General features: G+C 35.4%; 3 protein-coding genes across 3 annotated transcripts; 2 read left to right on the top strand and 1 right to left on the bottom strand.

The window, feature by feature from the left end:
* The first annotated feature begins 9,267 nt into the window (after window positions 1-9,267).
* LOC120338897 (uncharacterized) lies at window positions 9,268-11,451 on the top strand. The gene is made up of 2 exons (XM_039406885.2): window positions 9,268-9,451; window positions 9,984-11,451. The coding sequence occupies exon 2, from the start codon at window positions 10,054-10,056 to the stop codon at window positions 11,140-11,142; it is 1,089 nt and encodes a 362-aa protein (XP_039262819.1). The 5' UTR covers window positions 9,268-9,451; window positions 9,984-10,053; the 3' UTR covers window positions 11,143-11,451.
* A 22-nt stretch (window positions 11,452-11,473) lies between these two features.
* Window positions 11,474-13,187, top strand: LOC120338898 (NADH dehydrogenase [ubiquinone] 1 alpha subcomplex assembly factor 3-like). Its single transcript, XM_039406886.2, has 4 exons — window positions 11,474-11,613; window positions 12,019-12,208; window positions 12,461-12,527; window positions 12,597-13,187. The coding sequence occupies exons 1-4, from the start codon at window positions 11,537-11,539 to the stop codon at window positions 12,842-12,844; spliced, it is 582 nt and encodes a 193-aa protein (XP_039262820.1). The 5' UTR covers window positions 11,474-11,536; the 3' UTR covers window positions 12,845-13,187.
* Window positions 12,824-22,123, bottom strand: LOC120338896 (1,4-alpha-glucan-branching enzyme-like). Its single transcript, XM_039406884.2, has 14 exons — window positions 21,785-22,123; window positions 21,278-21,444; window positions 20,349-20,464; window positions 19,783-19,920; window positions 19,198-19,424; window positions 18,716-18,925; window positions 18,287-18,402; window positions 17,833-18,059; window positions 17,613-17,723; window positions 15,402-15,573; window positions 14,643-14,827; window positions 14,046-14,176; window positions 13,411-13,531; window positions 12,824-13,042 (listed from the first exon to the last, which is right to left on the bottom strand). Exons 1-14 carry the CDS (start codon window positions 21,895-21,897, stop codon window positions 12,995-12,997), a joined length of 2,082 nt encoding a protein of 693 aa, XP_039262818.2. The 5' UTR covers window positions 21,898-22,123; the 3' UTR covers window positions 12,824-12,994.
* Window positions 22,124-22,398: the final 275 nt, after the last annotated feature.

Genomic DNA, 22,398 nt, shown 5'->3' with positions numbered 1-22,398 from the left:
ACATGTCTTTCCGCCCAAGAGGGGCGAGATTTTATTGATTGATATAAAAAAGATTCATACACTCTACACAATACAATTTGAGTCGATGGGTACAAAATTTTAAAATTATGTGTAATCCATTGCTGAAAAAAGCCTATTTCGCCTATATCGTCATAGGTGAAAAATCGTAAATTTATGCACTTTTCAAACATTACTCACATGTCTTTCCGCCCAAGAGGGGCGAGATTTTATTGATTGATATAAAAAAGATTCATACACTCTACACAATACAATTTGAGTCGATGGGTACAAAATTTTAAAATTATGTGTAATCCATTGCTGAAAAAAGCCTTATTTCGCCTATATCGTCATAGGTGAAAAATCGTAAATTTATGCACTTTTCAAACATTACTCACATGTCTTTCCGCCCAAGAGGGGCGAGATTTTATTGATTGATATAAAAAAGATTCATACACTCTACACAATACAATTTGAGTTGATGGGTACAAAATTTTAAAATTATGTGTAATCCATTGCTGAAAAAAGCCTATTTCGCCTATATCGTCATAGGTGAAAAATCGTAAATTTATGCACTTTTCAAACATTACTCACATGTCTTTCCGCCCAAGAGGGGCGAGATTTTATTGATTGATATAAAAAAGATTCATACACTCTACACAATACAATTTGAGTCGATGGGTACAAAATTTTAAAATTATGTGTAATCCATTGCTGAAAAAAGCCTATTTCGCCTATATCGTCATAGGTGAAAAATCGTAAATTTATGCACTTTTCAAACATTACTCACATGTCTTTCCGCCCAAGAGGGGCGAGATTTTATTGATTGATATAAAAAAGATTCATACACTCTACACAATACAATTTGAGTCGATGGGTACAAAATTTTAAAATTATGTGTAATCCATTGCTGAAAAAAGCCTTATTTCGCCTATATCGTCATAGGTGAAAAATCGTAAATTTATGCACTTTTCAAACATTACTCACATGTCTTTCCGCCCAAGAGGGGCGAGATTTTATTGATTGATATAAAAAAGATTCATACACTCTACACAATACAATTTGAGTCAATGGGTACAAAATTTTAAAATTATGTGTAATCCATTGCTGAAAAAAGTCTATTTCGCCTATATCGTCATAGGTGAAAAATCAAAAATTCATGCACTTTTCAAACATTACTCACATGTCTTTCCGCCCAAGAGGGGCGAGATTTTATTGATTGATATAAAAAAGATTCATACACTCTACACAATACAATTTGAGTCGATGGGTACAAAATTTTAAAATTATGTGTAATCCATTGCTGAAAAAAGCCTATTTCGCCTATATCGTCATAGGTGAAAAATCGTAAATTTATGCACTTTTCAAACATTACTCACATGTCTTTCCGCCCAAGAGGGGCGAGATTTTATTGATTGATATAAAAAAGATTCATACACTCTACACAATACAATTTGAGTCGATGGGTACAAAATTTTAAAATTATGTGTAATCCATTGCTGAAAAAAGCCTATTTCGCCTATATCGCCATAGGTGAAAAATCGTAAATTTATGCACTTTTCAAACATTACTCACATGTCTTTCCGCCCAAGAGGGGCGAGATTTTATTGATTGATATGAAAAAGATTCATACAATCTACACAATACAATTTGAGTCGATGGGTACAAAATTTTAAAATTATGTGTAATCCATTGCTGAAAAAAGCCTATTTCGCCTATATCGTCATAGGTGAAAAATCGTAAATTCATGCACTTTTCAAACATTACTCACATGTCTTTCCGCCCAAGAGGGGCGAGATTTTATTGATTGATATAAAAAAGATTCATACACTCTACACAATACAATTTGAGTCGATGGGTACAAAATTTTAAAATTATGTGTAATCCATTGCTGAAAAAAGCTTATTTCGCCTATATCGTCATAGGTGGAAAATCGTAAAATTAGGCACTTTTCAAACGTTACTCTCATTGCTTTCCGCCCAAGAGGGGCGAGATTTTTTTGATTGATATTGAAAAGATTCAATAACTCTGCACAATACAATTTAAGTCGACGGGTACAAAATTTTAAAATCATTTATTAGATATTGGAGGGTAAAATGTTCCACCTGGTAGACATATAATCCTTGCGCTCAGTACGAACGACATCGATGGCCCTTGTTCAACGTATGGAAAGCGAAACGAGAAAGACTTGAACCCACTTTTGGATGCCGTGTCGCTCGTGTATCTGAGTACAAAGGGAGATACATCTTTTCGTTTATAGTTTTGCTGCTTTTTCGTTACATTTGACAACAATAGGGAACAAGAATTATCAAACTCTGTAAGCCAAGCTATTATATTCACATTGTAACTTGAAATGCTGCGTCAAATACCATCTCCATTTCATTAATAGATCAAGTTTATTTATTTATTTTAGGTTGTTTTGGCATTGGTGCTTCTCCAACCATGCCGACATGCTCACTGCGTGCCAGAGGTCAATGATGCTATTTGTCGATTGGCAATAACTAAAAGATAGAGCATTATAAACTTAGAAGCATTAGGTCAGGGGTGGGAAATTACTTTACTGAGTGGGCCGGATTCGGATAATAGACCTGGTTACTGGGCCAGAGGATCCAAAATCAGAATGATCAAAAACGGTTATTTGTAAATACGTAGACATACAGAACGATTATTAATGGGACGTTATTGCAGAGGATGGCAAATTACGGCAGCTGCACGAATAAAGTTTATAGAAAAAGAAGTTTGCAAGTGTTTTGGATAGTTGACACGTACAAACTGATTTACATCTCACCGAAAGACATAGTGACAATTTAAACAGTTCATTTACAACTAATTTATTGAAACACAACTAAAAATCGACAAATTCACGCAAAATCGCTAAAACTAGGCAATGTTTACATCTATGCTCGAATATCTTTAATTGTTAGCTACGTCATCGTAAACTTTTTGCTGATTGGTCATTGTTACGGATATAACCAGGGGGAAACATCCATACGTGGGGATTACGGTATTTACTTTAGCCGAAGATCAGTAATCGATATTTTCAATGAAATGTCATTTTAAATCATCGATACTTTCAACGGAAATTTATATTCATAAAAACCATAGTCTTGATGTCGGCACAAGTGGGCCGGATGAAACACTCGGGTGGGCCGGATCCGGCCCGCGGGCCGTAATTTGCCCACCCCTGCATTAGGTGAATACTGGGGGAACTGGGCTGGGGACGACGTCAATCTTTTCGATATGGGGCTGCAGGCGTTCGTCGTAATCCTGCAACAAAATGTTGATGCAATTTTTAAAAAAGGTTTGTTTGTCATAATTAATGACCTACATTTTATGATGTTTTTGTGCTCATATTGGCATACTTGAATAGTTGTTTGGAATATTTGGTAGGATTGTATGATAGTATATATTCATATTTATCTCGAGGCAGATACAGAAAACTGCATAGCGGGATACGGTCTCCATGTCAGATATGGGATTAGCAATCAGATAGGTCAAATATCTCATGGTTTGGTGTTGGGGATCATAGGTTGACTTCTTTCTTCAGTAGCATGAGCGCAACCGTTTTTAATATAAAATGACTTTTTCGCCGTTCAGAAGTTGCAAGAAATAGATTTTTAGTTCACGCGATGTTATTGATGCTTGGGCTTTCTTATCAGTCAAAGATGACAAACGAGTACACGAGAAATTATGAAACGGCTTATAGGTTTTGGCTCTTTTAATTTTCTCGACCATATAATCCGATCACCACATTCAAATACATGTCACAATTTCGAAACCTTTTTTTAAAAACTTGTTTACATACTCGCTGAAATTATGGATTTTGTGCGATGTTGACGTTGGATGGTTGGATATGATGGGTGACGTAAGGTGACTAAGAGTTATGAACGACTTTTCATCTCACCGCGGATGTGATTCCTTTTTCTGCACCTCTTCAACTTGGAAAGAATAGGAATATTGATGACATTATAGCATCCGCACACCATAACAACGGACAATGTCTTGTTACAAAACGGTTGGTGCTTCGGTTTTTGCATGGTGCAAACGTTTTAAATTAGTTTACCACCGCATCTCCGAATGCGATGGGCAGGTTCAAAGATTCAAATCCTTTGGGATAATCATATGCAAGAGGACTGCTGGTCTCTAGAAAGTGGTTCATGTAATCCCCGGTCGATTACAACTTCCTCCGACGTCAAGTCCGCGCACCGGAATTAAATACCTGGTTGGCTATTTTTATGGACTCGTAACCCTGTCCTAAGGCCGTGTCGCGCCGTATGAATAAACCATTCTATCGGCCTTCCCTCTCCCCGTAATAAATAGGACAATTCTATCCAATATGACATAATTCGAATCTTTGCATTAAAATGGTTTATTGAACTCTATATTGAAATGTGTCCCGTCAAGAAAAAAAAGGCTCTAATTGATCAGGTGCAGTATCACCATATTCTGTACCGGTATTTTCCTTATCACTTTGTTGACTATATATTTGTTTTCGGCCTATGACACGGTGCCATAATACAAGACTAATTTCCTTTTGATGCTTGTTCACGTACCACAATAACGATGAGTGTTATCAGATTATTCCACCAACCACGTTCAACTGATGTAAGTTGAAGATGTCAAGTTTGTTCAATTAGGGAAAGATTTTTAAACCTGAAAACTAAATTTCTGGTATATGTGTTAAGTTGTTCTGATGTCTTACTAATTATCAATGTAAAACTTGTATTTACTGCTTTGTTGACGTATAAGATTAATGTTTTCAGAAAAAGAGGTAAAAATTGATACTAAACCAGAAGTGTTTAAATTCTGAACAGTAAAATGCGCAGCCAATCTTTCAAATGGATAACGGGCAAACCACGAACATGCTGACAATCAACCACGGGCATACTGTCCACATTTTATTGGTCTCGAGTCCGTGTAGAAATATATTAAATATTAATTAGTTAGCATATCACATATTTTTTTCAGAAGTTTAGTCAACACGAAGGGTGGATGATGGCTCGTGGCCTTACTGTTGCCTGTTGGTGCCAGTAGAGAATGGAGCCTTAAGGCAGCTACATCGCTCCACTAGTCTGGGGGCTCACCCAGAAGTAACAGCACCCCCTAAACCTCCCTTACTGGCGTAACAGGTAAATTTTGTTCAGATAATTTTATCAATTTCTTTTTTAATCGGACATTTTGGATTTTCATTAGTGTAAATGCATCAAATGTGTTTTATTCATTATTAGACCATTAAACATGCTAAACGACATGCTCAGATATAAAATTATCAGTTACTGATTACATATATATATACGCAATGTATGTTTTTGAGATGTATGTATAGTGTATGTACCTTATTAATTAAATATAGCTCATTTGTATAAAATGATAAAATCTCACCCTGTTTGCGTGGATACATGGACTTCTAAATTTTTTGCATCTTAAATATGTGTATTTTAATTGCACCTTAGGCAAAACATTTTGAATTTGGAAGACTTATAACATGTATATATTGTATGTATTTTTGTATGTTTTATATTCATTAATTAAACCTGGCTTTTTCTAGTTTAATTCTCTACGATTTGGCTTCCAAATTATGTCTGTATAATATTAGATCTGTTTATTATGTATCAAATATGCATTTAGGACATTGAATAAATATGAATAAATCTCAAACTTTAGGAATATTTTGTTTCCTTTGTGTACGTCGATCGAATGATATATGATATACGATTTTTCAACTATGCCGATATATGCGAAACAGGCTTTTTCAGCAATGGATTACGCATAATTTTAAAATTTTGTACCCATCGATTCAAGTTGTTTTGTGTAGACTTTTAGAACCTTATTAATATCAAATAATAAAATCTCTCCCCACTTGGGAGGAAAGCGATGTGACTAACGTTTGAAAAGTGTATATAATTACGATTTTTGACCTATGCCGATATTTGAGAAATAGGCACTTTTCAGCAATGGATTTCACATAATTTTAAAGTTTTGTACCCATCGACTCAAATTGTATTGTGTAGAGTGTATGAATTTTTTTTATATCAATCAATAAAATCTCGCCCCTCTTGGGCGGAAAGACATGTGAGTAATGTTTGAAAAGTGCATAAATTTACGATTTTTCACCTATGACGATATAGGCGAAATAGGCTTTTTTCGGCAATGGCTTACACATAATTTTAAAATTTTGTACCCATCTACTCAAATTGTATTGTGTAGAGTGTATGAATCTTTTTTATATCAATCAATAAAATCTCGCCCCTCTTGGGCGGAAAGACATGTGAGTAATGTTTGAAAAGTGCATAAATTTACGATTTTTCACCTATGACGATATAGGCTTTTTTCAGCAATGGATTACACATAATTTTAAAATTTTGTACCCATCGACTCAAATTGTATTGTGTAGAGTGTATGAATCTTTTTTATATCAATCAATAAAATCTGGCCCCTCTTGGGCGGAAAGACATGTGAGTATAGTTTGAAAAATGCATAAATTTACGATTTTTCACCTATGACGATATAGGCGAAATAGGCTTTTTTCAGCAATGAATTACACATAATTTTAAAATTTTGTATCCATCGACTCAAATTGTACTGTGTAGAGTTAATGAATCTTTTTTATATCAATCAATAAAATCTCGCCCCTCTTGGGCGGAAAGACATGTGAGTAATGTTTGAAAAGTGCATAAATTTACGATTTTTCACCTATGACGATATAGGCGAAATAGGCTTTTTTCGGCAATGGATTACACATAATTTTAAAATTTTGTACCCATCGACTCAAATTGTATTGTGTAGAGTGTATGAATTTTTTTCATATCAATCAATAAAATCTCGCCCCTCTTGGGCGGAAAGACATGTGAGTAATGTTTGAAAAGTGCATAAATTTACGATTTTTCACCTATGACGATATAGGCGAAATAGGCTTTTTTCAGCAATGGATTACACATAACTTTAAAATTTTGTACCCATCGACTCAAATTGTATTGTGTAGAGTGTATGAATCTTTATGATATCAATCAATAAAATCTCGCCCCTCTTGGGCGGAAAGACATGTGAGTAATGTTTGAAAAGTGCATAAATTTACGATTTTTCACCTATGACGATATAGGCGAAATAGGCTTTTTTCAGCAATGGAATACATATAATTTTAAAATTTTGTACCCATCGACTCAAATTGTATTGTGTAGAGTGTATGAATCTTTTTTATATCAATCAATAAAATCTCGCCCCTCTTGGGCGGAAAGACATGTGAGTAATGTTTGAAAAGTGTATGTTTTACGATATTTATTTTTAAAGTAATTACTCGTGCTGCATTTTTTCAGTTTAAAACTCATATTTATAAGCTTTTGTTTGATGATTCGCACTTTACATTTTTCAGGCACGCACTTATTGTTCCAATTCACAGAAATTCCGAATATAACTTTAGGTCACCGTGAGAGTCACTTCACAGTGGTAACCCCAGCTTGTTTGTTGATATGTTTCGAAAGATATGTCGATGATAAATGATATGTGCCCCCCCCCCCCCCCCCCCCCCCCGTTTGAATTTCGTTTTTTTTTTTTATTGTTCTATGTTAAAACAACGTCGTTCCACGGTCATAACAATTCGGTGAAAACTACTTTTTTCCAGTGCTTTATCACCTCGACGTAATTTAACACCGCCCGACTTCAATCTTACCTTTTTGCTGATAACTACGTAATAATCGCTAACCCCGCGTATATGTTTGTATTCGAAAATGAGATATGTTATCTCAAAAAAGTAGAAATCGCGCGCTGTCGATGCGAATTGAAAGCGACAATAGCATAATGCTATCTCTCTCTCTCTTGTGACGAATACTCTCGTGCTTCATCATCTTGACGCAATGTAACGCCGCCCGTCTTCATGTTATAATAATGCAGTAGAAACTCTGAAAATCTGGATACGAAAATTATTTTCGGAAAAATATTGCTTCGAATAACCTAAGATTTTCTACATATGAAAGGCCGAAAACCGAAAACGCCGTAAACATCCTACCGCCCCCGTCCACGTTCTGATTTAAAAACATTCCACAATTATTTAATTTTTTATCGCAATCGACGGCAATAACTAACAGTCGTCGTGAGAGGTTTTCGATAAACTCTGACTTGAAGTGCTTATAAGACGTCGAGGACGTTTTTGGTTGAAAATTTTTTACATTTGTTATCGTATATTTCAATTTAGTCAAATTTTTTAATTTCTTACAATCTATAAAATAGCTTCTAAATATTATTTGGTTTCTATCGGAGATTTTATCGTTATCCCGAGTCCTGACGTCGTTGATAACAATATTGTTCATTTTAAGTTGGAGGTATTGGTTTATAATCAAAAAATTATAACACATAACATGAAAAATTTAAATCAACGCTGACTCAAAAAGTAAAACACGTTTTTCCATCTTCATTCTCCATTATTGGCGGACGGAAATTTGGGAATCGGGTTTAACTAATTTGATTATGGTGACGATGGTAAACAAAAGTACACAAACATACCATACCGTTCTTAGTCGTTATTTCTCTGTCCTTTCTTCTTTCTATGTGCATATTAAGACCATAAAACGTGTTTTATTATTGAATTCTGCGCTGATTTGAATATTTCATGTCGGCTGTTATGTATTTTTGTTTGTAAATGAATACCGCTAACTTTAACTGAACTGATGTTGTTATCAATGCCGGATGCGGACGAAATCCGCGATAGATATTAAATACTATTTAAGAGCTATTTTATACGCGCTAAATTAGAAGAAAAAATTTCCTGTTATGTTCGGTCACTATCGAAACTGAGGATGAAAACAACTAATTAAGACACAATTTGCCGAGGACGCCTAAACCATCTCGACTAAGTTAAAATACCCGATAAGAAAATATTTTCAATCAAAAACGTCCTCGAAGTCTTATAAGTTTTTCAAGTCGGCGTTTATCGAAATTCTTTCATGTCAGCTGTAATATATTGCCGAACCACACATGGACGACGACGCCTAGGATATGTGCGCCATATTTGGGATTATTATAAACACGAAAAAACAGTATTTGAAGTTTGCGATATTTGAATTTAAATTCGATTTGGACATCCCTGCATTAAATTAGTCAGTTTTTAGTTGTGTTTCCAAAAATTAGTTGTAAATCAATTATTTTAATTGTCATTATGTCTTCCGGTGAGCTTCAGTTTAGTTTAGAATTTTTCCGGGGTTAGGGTCGGGTAAAGGTCCATTCGCAAGAAGTGCATTTTGTTTTTAGTCTTGACGAATTCACCTAACGAGCAAGGCGCGGCACGAGGGAAACACTGGAATTTATTCAAGCCGTGTTTCACTATCCACGAGGCGCAAAGCGAGGAAAACGTTGAAAATAATTAACAGCTTTTCGTTAGCAATTCGCTGGAATGTAATGAACGGCGTTTTGCTACCCACGAGGTGCAAGACATAGCGAAGCGCCGTTAATGAACGAGTGCAAGGTAAGCGAAAGGCTGGGATTTAATTGATGGCGTTTCCCTTTTAACCATGAGCAATTTATCGTGGTCAGCGGGGCGACACCTAGTGGCGTTGCGACTTACGTCGTGGTTGCACTGTGTAAATTCCGGTCGGACCCCCCGTTGAAAACGGCCTGGTTGCGCCACTGCGTACACATACCACTTTTTTGGACAAAACCCTTCAATCCTACGTTTTGAACATTAGGCCTACTAAGTTTTGTTCGCTGTCCTGATTCTGTAATCAGTTTTGTTTTTATCAATATTTTTGTCGTCTTTGATGCTGATCATGAAATCGAAATAAACTTTACTATTGTCTCAAACTGTCTTATGTCATCCTGTTGGAGTGGTCTTTGCTACTTTGACTACTACTTACTCACAAACCCGCTTTGTGACATTTTGTCTGCATCTCAACTTTCTGACTTTTAAACCTCTTTCAGTGATTTTTTACAACAGGGCAAAGTTCAGAATAAACTATCTTATATTGTATATACCTACATATTCTTGTTTTACTATTCAGAATATTGTTTTCATAAGGATTCTCGGATATTGCTATTTTATTCATTTACCAACCATACAAATTGATTAAAATGGATATGTCTCGCCCACCTTGCAACAAAACTAAAATAGACACTGAGAAACTTGTGCAAGCTATTAAAAAAGCCAAATCTGAGCGAGCTAGGAAAGCTGTAAATCGATCACTCGATCGTAGCATTGGATCAATAAAACGAAGAAAAAAACGAGAAGCCTCAAGCACCCAAGCTCATTGTCTGAAGCAAGCGGTATCACTACAACAAAAAAATGAAGATATAGTTGCAACTGCCATAAAAGCAAAACAATATAATCGTCAACTTGCAATGGTAAATTATCATTTCGAAGAACAACATCGGATATTTTCTGCCACAATTGCATCAGACAGAAAAAAAATCAATTTGATAGAGAAAGAAAACTGTCATTTCTTGCAGGAATCTCACAAAATGGATAAAATGTTGTCTCAGTTGCAAAAACATTTAAGAAATGCTGGAATTGCAATAGATTCCGTGAAAAATGATAACATTGGAAGTTCACACGATGAATCCAAAAATATTTCCATTACTTCCGACTCATCAGTTGGGAGCGAACTTTCTGTTTCAGACATAAGCAGCAGAAATGATTCAGTTTCTGAAATCGATGAAAAGATAGAAACCGATAACATTACAAATCATGAAACTGTTTACATGGAACTGACTGCTCCAAATACTAACTGTATTGAGGTTTTACAAAATGTTCCCAACACTGAGTTTGAATCAGAAGATCAAAACTCTTCAAACCAACAAGTCTTCATAGAAACATCACCAATAAATCAAATGACAGAAACAAAGAAAGCATTAGATGATTATAACAATGAAATGGCTGCTACCAATGTTGAACATTTTATTGATGAAAATAATCAAAATGTAGCAAATTCATTAGATCTACCAGATAAACGTTTATCCCAGAGAAAATCCACAAATTCTGAAAATTGCGAACCATCAAGAAGAAGTAGCAGGCGAAGTGCAACAGAAAAAGTATCATACGCAGAACCAAATCTCAGCACAAAACTTCGACGTGGTGACAAAATGGCAGATGAATCTTTATTCAAATCATTTACACCCAGGAAAAAATACAAATCTAATTCAAGAGTTGGCTATAAACTTTGATTTTTCATTTTGCATGTTCTTTATCAGATTGAATTCTGCTTTTTCATGATAAAGTGCCAGCAAAGGCGTTTATTATCTTACTAGCACAATTTGTTTCTATTTCAATGTTCATTACGCAACATGTTGAAAATGTTTTTGGCACATTGTAGAATTTTTTAGTCTGTCAAACGCTCTCAGTGTCCGGTTACTTTTACTGTATTATTTTAATTTTTATTCTGCCTTGTCAAGATTTTAATTACCGTAAGCTACCACTGCCAGCCAATATTTGATCAATTTCATTGCATTAATATATATTTTATCTCAAAAGAAGAGTTTTGTTTTCGTTAGATCTATGTATGTGTTCATTGTGATTGTATAATATTTTGGGTGATCGCTTCAGTTGGCAATCTTAAAAATGAGAGTTGTTGGCATTCTGCACAATACCTCTAAAAGAATTATGATTCACCGTAGGAATGTCGCATTTTGCAGCAGGTGAGTGTATAATATACATACCGTAAGTGAGAATATCGTTCCCCACGAATGATATTTTTAATTTATTCTATTATGACTAAAGAACTCTTTATTGCATATTATCAGTTTTATATGCATAGACTTGACACAATTGGGTGGTGACCTGCCCGCCCTACGATGTCAAGAACCCAGCAAGCAATCCTCTTGCTCAAAATTACACTCTGCAGGATACAAACGTGGCATTTAGTTGCGAGAGGCAAGTGTGCCAACCCGAGAGCAGTGATTTCAATACCTTGAGTCCAGAGTCAAAATTTATCATGTTAGGAAAGAGAAGTGTATTGAATCAAGCAGTGGGAATTTTTTCATACAATATACAATTCATATATTTTTGCACATGACATGGATATGTATATTGTATTATACCAGATTGCTTGGAAAACTAGATCATGAAGACATGAATGAAATGCAAAAAACAAAAATGACATTCGGATCGCAGGAACAGTCTGATATGCGACCTTTCACACCTACAAATATAGTTGGAGGTGGATTCAAATTTCATGATCGCATCATCATGGGTTCAATTGCACTTCTTCCCAGAACAGTGCTCAAATGGAATGTATGTTTAAACTAGGTGTTGTATGATTTCACAACCGTAGATATCTTACTTAGTACATCCATAAAGGAAATTTTTACCTCGATGCGACATGAAAAATGGTCATGGTATGGACTAAATTATTAACTTGCTTGGATTTGAGTAATCTACATAAAAGCTGGTAATTGATAGAAACTAAGAGCATTCTCGTCAAAATTTCAGTCTCCAGAGCCCTGCTAGAATTAGACTTCAGAATACACTATCATTCTTTGACAGATATCCAATGTTGAAGACATCAATGAAGCCGCGTTTTCAATTTTTAACGTCATTTATCCCCCGATAGGTAAGTAGGCGCAGCTCTCTTGTAAAATTAACACTATTTAGGAGTTATTTTTCCTAATTTTGTTCTCAGACCTCATCATAGTGGGGACTGGTGCAAAAGTCGAGAGGCTAAACCCAGTCGTTATGTCAGCTGTTCGGCAGAGGGGAGTACATCTGGAAATACAGGACACTAAAAATGCTTGTGGTACATATAATCTATTGATAGGGGAGAGACCAGGAACTGTTGGTGCTGTATTGTTACCTGTGCCCGAGTACGATATTGTAAAATTACCACCTAATACAGAAAAACGAAAACGATTGCCATCAGATAAGTTTTAATAACACCCACATTATAAAGCATATATGAGAAAACCATGCACCATAATCTTGCGATGAATACATTTACTATTGATATAAGTGCTTTATATGATATTGGCTCTGTGTACTGCATGTGAAAAGTGAACCAATACCTTTGTTGGAAGTGATCCGCTACTCATCCAGCGCAAGTACCATGGCACATCGACAAGGCATATAGATCTAAAAAAAATTTCAAAGAAAGTTCAAACAGTTCGGAATCATGTGATATCAGGCACCTAGCTTGAGGAAAAACCTGTGAAGTTATTTAAGTATTTTTTTCTGTACTGCTCTACAATTATTAATAATACAAAACTAGCTGTGTTGAGTGATGGTTTTGCAAATATCTTAAATAGAAGTTATGCTTATATCATTATTTGAGTCAGAATTTAGTCTGTACATTTTAACAAAATAGAAAATATCGGAACTAAATGATTATCAATCCACTATTAATTTTAGCAACAGAAATAGCATATTCTTTCTATACAGGGGCACAAGCTTAATTACAGAAGTTAGCCACAGCTCACAAGAATTAACAATTGATAACATACCTTCATAGAATTCTGCCGGTTATCAAAATGTTGTTGATTCATGGTGAAAAATTTAACGCTGTGATCGTTTCTGCAATGACCATCGAACTCCTTACTATCAGTGTCCAACACTATTTTATAGCTGGTAACATGAAATGCTCAAGGACAAAATAAACGAGTAGAAATACCTCCTAATAATAATATCAAATTCCAAAAGCAATAGAGAAAAAATTGTAACATTTAGCTGTTTGAAATATCCATCCCTATGTTTATATTCAATATACTTAAAGTAAACGTTGAAATATGCCATTGAACAATTATTAACATCTGACAATCGGATCAAAAATCGTCTATTTAATTCTATAATCAGTTTTTATTCATTTGTTTTTATCAACTATTTTATCGTCTGTTGTGCTGGTTATGGAGTCGAAATAAACTCATACAGCAGAAAGGAAAAAACAATACAATATTGTTTATATCCTCACAGCAATTTTGTATTTCTATGCATATTTAGTATGTTGATTACTTGATTTTCGCAAATTTCTTTGTTAAACATGAACAAATTTATGATATATATCTGAAAACATTTTCAATAACATAATACGTGCCTTGAATAAGAGCTGGAAAAACCAAAATTGTTTTAAAAAAAAGGATACGTTCCGGGGACGTCCACACCAATCTGATAATCTGTGTAACTTTGAGAAGTGTGAAAATTAAATATAAAAACAACTCCTCCTCTTTCAAATACGATCACTTTATCTCCTTCGTGATGTCTGCTGACATAACCCTAAATTTAGGAAGCAACCTTAAGAGCTAAAATTTGAACGGGGTTTGCTCTTTACTGGGCACAGTATGACAAATGAAAGGCCTTATCTCCATGTGGGAAGAAATTTGCAATCATATGAACACTGAGACATCAACAGCGAATCTGATCAACTTGAGAGGCTGATCTCTACTAACAAATTACATATAGAATTAAACTCATTAGTGCGAAAGAGATGTTAATAAGTTGCCCATTGTTATCCCCCCTCCAAATTAGGCCCCATTCCCGAAGTATGTGTACCAAGATGACGCACAACCTTAATCCTAACCTGGTACACATACTCTGTTTAGGTTGTGCGCCATCTTGGTGTACATACTTCTGGAGCTCCCGATTGGCACACGTTCCAAATTAGTGTCAAGATTCAGAAAAAAAACATCAATTGTCTGGCAAGTTATACCCTCTATATATAATGGTGTGATATAATACATACCTGTGGGGCTGATAGCCATCCATACTTTTCTTCAGCAGCTTGCATTGCTGCATCAAATCGATATAAAAACTTGTATCTGAGAATATCATCATCCACCAGGTTAAATTGTCTTCTGGCATAATGGTAACTTTCGTTGTTGCCAATTCGAGGAAAATCCAACCATTCCGGATGCCCGAATTCATTACCTGTCAACGTTGTGACCAGTATGGTTAGGAAAGTCTTGAGACTGATTTTTGACAGACCCACCTAATTAGAGGCAGTGTACATATGTTGAATGTGAACTCGAGACTACATCTTGGACGATAGTATTTTACAGGTAAATTTATACTGCTGCATGATTTTTTTATACTAAAAAACAAGGCTGGGATTTATATTTTTGAGATTTGACTTTGGGCACTATCACCTTAAGTGATATTTATGCATCAAAAACTGCTTGTTAATCTTCTTCTAGTAAAGTACGAACACTATATCAATATTGTATGCATTTAGAACAGTTCTGTTTTGTAGTTGTACATCCTTTCAACCTTCACCCAAAGTCTAGTGGTTAATTGGGTGCGAGCAATTCCTCACCGCCGTAGGGTGGTTGGCCTAACAATTGACATTCATTTGTTTACTCATATTTGTGACATATTGCCAAATTTCTGTAACTTATGCAAGTTGGTATATTGACCTTATTTTATACATCCCAGTACACAATATTGATGCGGTACACCCTTTTTTACATCTAGTTGAAGACTACTTTTCATTGTTCCAAATTACCTATAAAATTGAGATATCCCTCTCCACCCAATCCATGGGTAACAAGACGAATCATCATATGAAGACGTAAACCTCTGTCAATGATATGATTTAATGGCATATGTGTGGACATGTGAGAATACATTTCCTTATCCATTAACCAAAATGCCAAAGTTTTGTCACCAACAAGCGCCTGTAATAGGATATTAGAAATGAATATATACTAGGAATGGGTCGAATCCGGCATTACAGAGATTCGACGAATCCGAGTAATAGGTCAAGGACTCGAATCAAATCTTCCGAGCCTGTGACATCACAATGGAAAAGCAGAAAAACACGTTTTCGATCATGCTACAGCAAATTTTCCCTCTTTTGTTTGGCCACAATACAAACGTGAACGTGGGTCAATATGCGCCTTGGTTTCGAACTCCGTTAATTCCGGGGGCTATTTAGCAATGTCAATATGAAAGATAAAAAGCTTCCGACTGCAATGCTTTTCCATAATTCCAGATACTTCTAGCCGTAAACTTACTATGTCGCGTTCGCAAATGGTAGAGAGATGCCACTTGTCAAAAACAATGAGGTACATCTGCTTGCAACTTAGTAGTGCAAGTAAAAGTTCTAAAATTCTACATTCTTTCTATTTCTCCCTTAAGGGAAAGAATTGCACGTAATAAACTTGACTTAAAAGAGATATTGATGAAATTACCCCATGAGTTGATCCAGAGCATGTTTCATTTTTACGCGAATCGAAAACTCAAATGTTGCGCTAACACATATTTTATTGTATGTATATCAAAAAGGATAGATAGTTTGGCGACTGGCGCGACCTCATTGTTATGAGCAATCCATAGTTTTCAACATGCGTTATATTATCTGGGTATCTGTCATCGTTTTCATTTAGAGCAGGGGTCTCAAACTCAATTTACCTGAGGGCCGCCAAGACAGAGCCTTAGTGAGTCCAGGCCGCATCAGGTTTTTCACAATAAAAGCATTAAACTTAAAAAGTTGAATCTTTTCCTCTGTTTCCAAAACATGGCAAAAACATAAATGTAAGTAATTCCGCGATGGACCTTTCCCCGAGCATCTACTTCCTTGTTCATTCCGTAACATTGGCTAATCAGCAAGACGCAAAAAGTGACGTAACAATAAGTCTTTTTCGCAAACGCTCAGACACTTGTCACTCAAAAATATTTTTAGGCATATTTGTAAACATCACCTCGTTTTTGCACGCAATTTGTTAGTCCTGAGTTGTGTTTCAGAAATCCAAGTATGAATCAAAGAACCCAATGATCATTCTGATTGCTTGGGCGTCGTAGCTTAATTGCCCTAATCAAAAATTAGTCTAGAAATAGCTGTGACAGACTAAGCTGAACTTCTCTACCGGTACTGTTGAAAAACAGGTTGTTAAATATTTGAATCAAAATGATGACGTGAAACGTATACCCCAGTTTATAGGCTTCAACTCGCGAAGCCTCTAAAATAAGCACCAAGAATTAGCAACGGTAAAGTAAAAAAAAAATTTCTTCGGGGTCAAAGGTCCAGCGAATACCCTGCCTACAGGTACGGTACTAGTAGGTTACAACATAGCCTATTCCTTTTGGGGGATAGATTATAAAATATTTTGTTTTGCTCTACTTGTCTTGATCATAATTTAAAGGTATTATTCATTCTAACTGAGCTGAGTGACTTAGGGGCCGCACTAACATTAAACTTTCATACCAAGGCGGGGGCCGCAAATTATCGTCTTGCGGGCCGCGAGTTTGAGACCCCTGATTTAGAGTGTTTATAATAAATACGAGAAATATTGTTACAGACCCAACAACTAACTTTAACCAGTTAGGGTATGTACTGAGATTTATAGAGGTAAAAGTACAAACGTAGGTGCAAATTAGTAAAAAACAGAATTGATTATAGACTCAGTAAGAATGACGTGGAATCGAAATCGAATCAGAGTCCAAAAAATGCGTGGATTCGACTTGAATCAGGATCCGAATCTCGACCCATCCCTAATAAATACTGGTGAGCATATACATTTCTCTGAAGTAAATTATTGTATGAAGTCGCATTCGAAAGTAAAGTTGCCTGCAGTTTCAAATTTTACCAATTTTGAGGGCCCAATTATGGCAAGAGGCATGCTATGAATGAGCAATAAAGTATGCAGGTAATATGCAAACAATGCTTATACTGATGGCATTTGATGTCACAGGTTACATTACAGTCATGCCTCACCTGGTCATGGCTTTCAGCATATGCTATGCACTTTTCCTTGTGTCTTCTGTTTGAAAGAAGAAATGTAATATGCTGCATTGACCAGTCTTCATCTTTCTGCTCTTTTAATAGCTAAAACATAAATTTTGAATTTCAATGTGCAAACGAACACTTCGACATCGAGATCGAAATAAAACAACTATTAGCATTTGTTAATTATATGCAATGAAAAATCTTTTACCTTAATCCAATTATCTGGAATAGCCATAGCCAATCTGTAATCGAACCCAATTCCACCTTCACAGACGGGACGACACATAGCAGGCATACCAGACACATCTTCTGCTATTGTGATACAATATGGATAAAAGTCATGCAGCATATCATTGGCAAGCATTAAATACACTAGTGATTCAACATCAATATGAAGTCCATAATATTCATGGTATCCACCTGAAAATCCACGAGCTGTAAATAGATAAATATCCTAAAGGTCATCTGGCATGTTAGATAATTTACCTGTACATAAGTGGACGCAATTGCCTATGGGCTAAAGCTTTAGATTTATATGTTGGTATTGCCTGTTCATAATAATCATGGGTTCATGCTCAATTGGGAATTTCTTGTTCGCAGTAGAAACATTGATAAACATATACTATATTACATGCCCTAATACAAAAACACATGTCATATACCCATTCCATGGTCGTGATATATCATTGATGTAACACCATCGAAACGAAATCCATCGAATTGGAAATTGTCCATGTAATTTCCAAGATTGGATAGCAAATATCTCAGAACTTCCCACCTAAGAAAGTAGCGGCGAAGAGATATAAATGATGTTGTTAATACGAAATAAGTTAGGTTATGAGGGTCTAACAGTAACACCAATACAGTTTTATTCAAGCTTTTGAGTAAAGCATGTTATACAGTTCACAAAAGGTGTATTTAATCGGATAGCTTTTGCCAAATAAGATCACTCATGAATATGCAGAATTTCGCAACTATTGTATCATAATCTCCGTTTGCAAAATTTCGATTTGTGATGATGGAAATATTACTAAAATACTTTACTAAAGAAATTTGGCTGTTTATGAACTTGTTGTCATAACGTCTCTCACTTTGTGTAATCAAACAGTCTGCTGTCCCACAGATCATGGGTTCCTCTTGGTCCACCATGAAAATAACATGCATCTGTTCCATCAAACATATTCAGTCCATCTAATACGTTCTTTGATGCATGACTATGTACAATATCAAGCAAAACATACAATCCCATACTATGAGCTGTATCAATCAGCTCTCGTAGATCTTCTGGATTGCCATAACGACTAGAAAAGATGAAAAAAAAAAATTTCGATTCAATAAAACAGAATGTGTACATCACTGATATTTACATTTTCTCACCTTCTGAATACTCGGAATAATTGATAAAAGCATTCAAAATATAATAAAAAGTTGGTGTTCGTAATAAAATGTTCAAAGTTCAACACAATCTAAGCTCCGGATTGCTTCATAAAACACTGAACAATTAAGAAGAATTTAATTCTTCAGAGTCAAAATGATACAATGCATTTTTAACAATAAACTACGCCAAACCTACCTAGAAACAGCAAAGAAGCTTGTAACTTGATATCCAAAACTTGCATAATAAGCATGTTCCATGACTGCCATAAGTTGGATGCAATTGTAACCTAAATATTTGATTCGAGGAAGAAGTTCTTTTGTGAAATACTTGTAGGTGGATACCTTCCCTTCAGGTGATGCAATACCTATATGAGCTTCATAAATTCTTGGCGCTTTTGGCTTGGGTGGCCTTTGGTGTTTGAACTAAAATGGTCAAACAAGTTGGTAAAAATGGTCATACTCTTGAATTGCATATGGTCACTAAAGTCAATACAGGAAAAGTAATATTATTTTGCTAGCTAATTACACATAAAAAATAAATGTTTATCAGCATACATAACTCATTAATGGGTTTGCCTCAAAATATTACACATAAGATGATTTCCCTGGAAATTATTCGAAATATTGATGCGAACAAGAACAAATTCTAAAAAAATATACAGACTGTTAATGTCTCCCATACATACATACATATGAAATATTCTTATTCTAACAAGATAATATGTCACAAGCTGAAAGTACAAGTGACATTGATATGTACCATTCAGCACTGGTTACTGACCTTGTATTTTTGATCTACTGATGGATTCCAAAACAACCATTTGTATGTTACACCTTCATGTTTTGGAGGTTTTACAACATATGTTGCCCAGGGTGATATACGATCTAGAAATTCCCCATGATGTGTTTCTATAACAAGCTGTAACATAAAATGATAACATACTATGACTATTCCAATTGAAACAATGCAATAATAAAAGAACACGAGAATATCGGTTAGAGACCGAGGGCCGAGTTAGGGGATCCCCCCAAACAGCGCTTTTAGTGACGCTCCAATCTTAGTCTCCATAGTGACACCTAGTGTCCCATCACTAATTAATTAATAACTCGCTAATTATACGACATAATTCGCCCAAAATCAATAGGCTTATGGTCCGAGATATGATGAATGCACATGAAAAATCTGGAGCAGATTCAATCTCGTTTTCGTGAGATATCGCGTGCATCTAAAAGACAGACAGATACCTATAAACATACTTACCGATTAAAATCGATAAGTAATAAACATGCAGATTAATTTAGGAAAGGAATATTTTAACATCTCAATACATGTATTCAAATTTTTACTTTGATTTCGCTGAGGTGACGTATTGGACAATGCCCATCACCATTTGCAGGAATATGAAGTTTCCATTTCCCATGTTCAGATTTTACAAAAGGATGGGATTGTAAATTCCAATCATCTGAAAAAATAATGCTTTGAAGATTACATATCCAGCATAAACCAAGATTATTCTCCTGATTATCGCATGAACAATTCATTGTATCATTGCAGCAATTGCTTTATTGCAAAGATGACAGGCGAACCTTTTTCATGGATGAGTCAAATACAGTGCATCTTAGATATTTATTCAATGCCAATCAATAAGAAACTTGTTGCTCCATATTTTGTGCAAATCTCATAATCCTGGGTGGGTATCATGCAATTTTGAGCTTCACACATACAGCAGATATATCAAAACAGAGGCGATTGCTGATTTTCGATTTTAAGAAATTATGTACAAAAACACATATTATTATGTATATGATTTGCCAAAATGCTTTACAGGCTCAGGCCTTTTTTATAGTTTTAAAAGCTCTTGGGAGGGAATGCCCTCAGAGAGAATTACATTTTATAACTTTCAACCAAATTAAAGTCACATTAAAGCCATCTTTCTTCATTGTCATTTCAGATTTTTTAAGATATTATTTCAAATAGGCTTATACAAAATTTTGTTTTCCAAACTGCGATGTAGCATTTAGTTCTGGGATATCCTCAAGGTACTCACACCTTCGATTTAGGCACCTTCAAAAGGGATTCGCTGTGACAACATCAGTTGCAAGAAATGCACAGATCTTTTTTATTGTTATGTCAGAAGCGATGTAACAGAATTGTTTCCAGTAGCTGCATACTGGATGGAGTACCATAGTAGTGTGGGTGGTCCCGGTCCGCCATCTCTACTTAATGGCATAGTACTTACTAACAACTTTTAAATCTAAAAAGACTACTTTCTTACTGAATTCTCCACGAAGATAAACAGCTTTTGCACCAGGAGCCCATTCTTGACATTCAATACTTCCATCTGGCATTTGATGAATGCCAAATGTTCGATGTCCAGTTATAAAGTTCCTCAATCCTTCAGCTTTTTCTAATGCATCCTTCGTTTTTTGAAACACTGCATATCTGGAATAAGGGCAACAATATTCAGATATTATTATTCATAATCTAAGATGATTACGAAATACTTTTATATTTTAAACTAAAGCCTTAATATTTTTTGAGGTTGTAACTCATTATCTAGTGCTGCAGTGGAGTAGTGTTTTAGTGCTAAACATAAGTCTGTAAGTCAGTACGGAATGATAACATTCCAGCATTCAGACAGTTCAGCATTCCCCGATCCTACAATACAGCAATATGCAGATATGTGGCAGTATGGTAATAAATATATTAAAATTGGGGTCCAAAATATAACACTTCTTTCTAGTTGCTAGTTACACACTGTTACAGAACAAGAACTACAAACCTCCTCTTGATATCGCCTTTAAAATCATTAAGATAAGGATCCAAATCCAATAAATCTTGCAAACGTGGAACTGGATATTTTTCTGTTTCCTCTCTGTCTATCATTATATTCATTTTGGCTGTCAAACTATTACTGCACCATTAAGCTACTTACCGTTTTACCTTACCTATAGATACGCTTACTTGTAACACTGTTCGGAAATTAAATAGAAGGTCAGGCGTTACCGGCGGCATTCAAGCAGCAGCGTCTGTCTGTGCACGTGCGCGATGCGTGTATGTAAGATCGTTGACTCGATTTTCGTGCGATCGTGCATGGTGTTGTGTTGGGCGATGAATTTCATATTATTACGACACGTGAACGGTTCAGGCTCTGTTCACGTGCGCACTCGACATTCATGCCATGATTGTATTAATCGCCACGTGATGGGGTTGGATATTTTAGGGTGGTCGAATGGCGTATAAATCTTCCCAAATAATGAATCAACTTATCAGAGCCATTATTTAATCATAATGTGTCTGAACTTAAAACGGATCAATTTCGCGGCCTCAAAGAAAGTCTATAACTTGTCAAATGAAAACAGCATTGATCTTTGGCCCAGAACTTTCGATATCGTA

The sequence above is a fragment of the Styela clava genome, chromosome 9 (genome assembly GCF_964204865.1).
Source record: "Styela clava chromosome 9, kaStyClav1.hap1.2, whole genome shotgun sequence".
NCBI classification, from domain to species: Eukaryota; Metazoa; Chordata; class Ascidiacea; order Stolidobranchia; family Styelidae; genus Styela; species Styela clava.
Note: the sequence above shows the minus strand (reverse complement) of the source record. Positions and strands in the feature narration are given on the sequence as shown.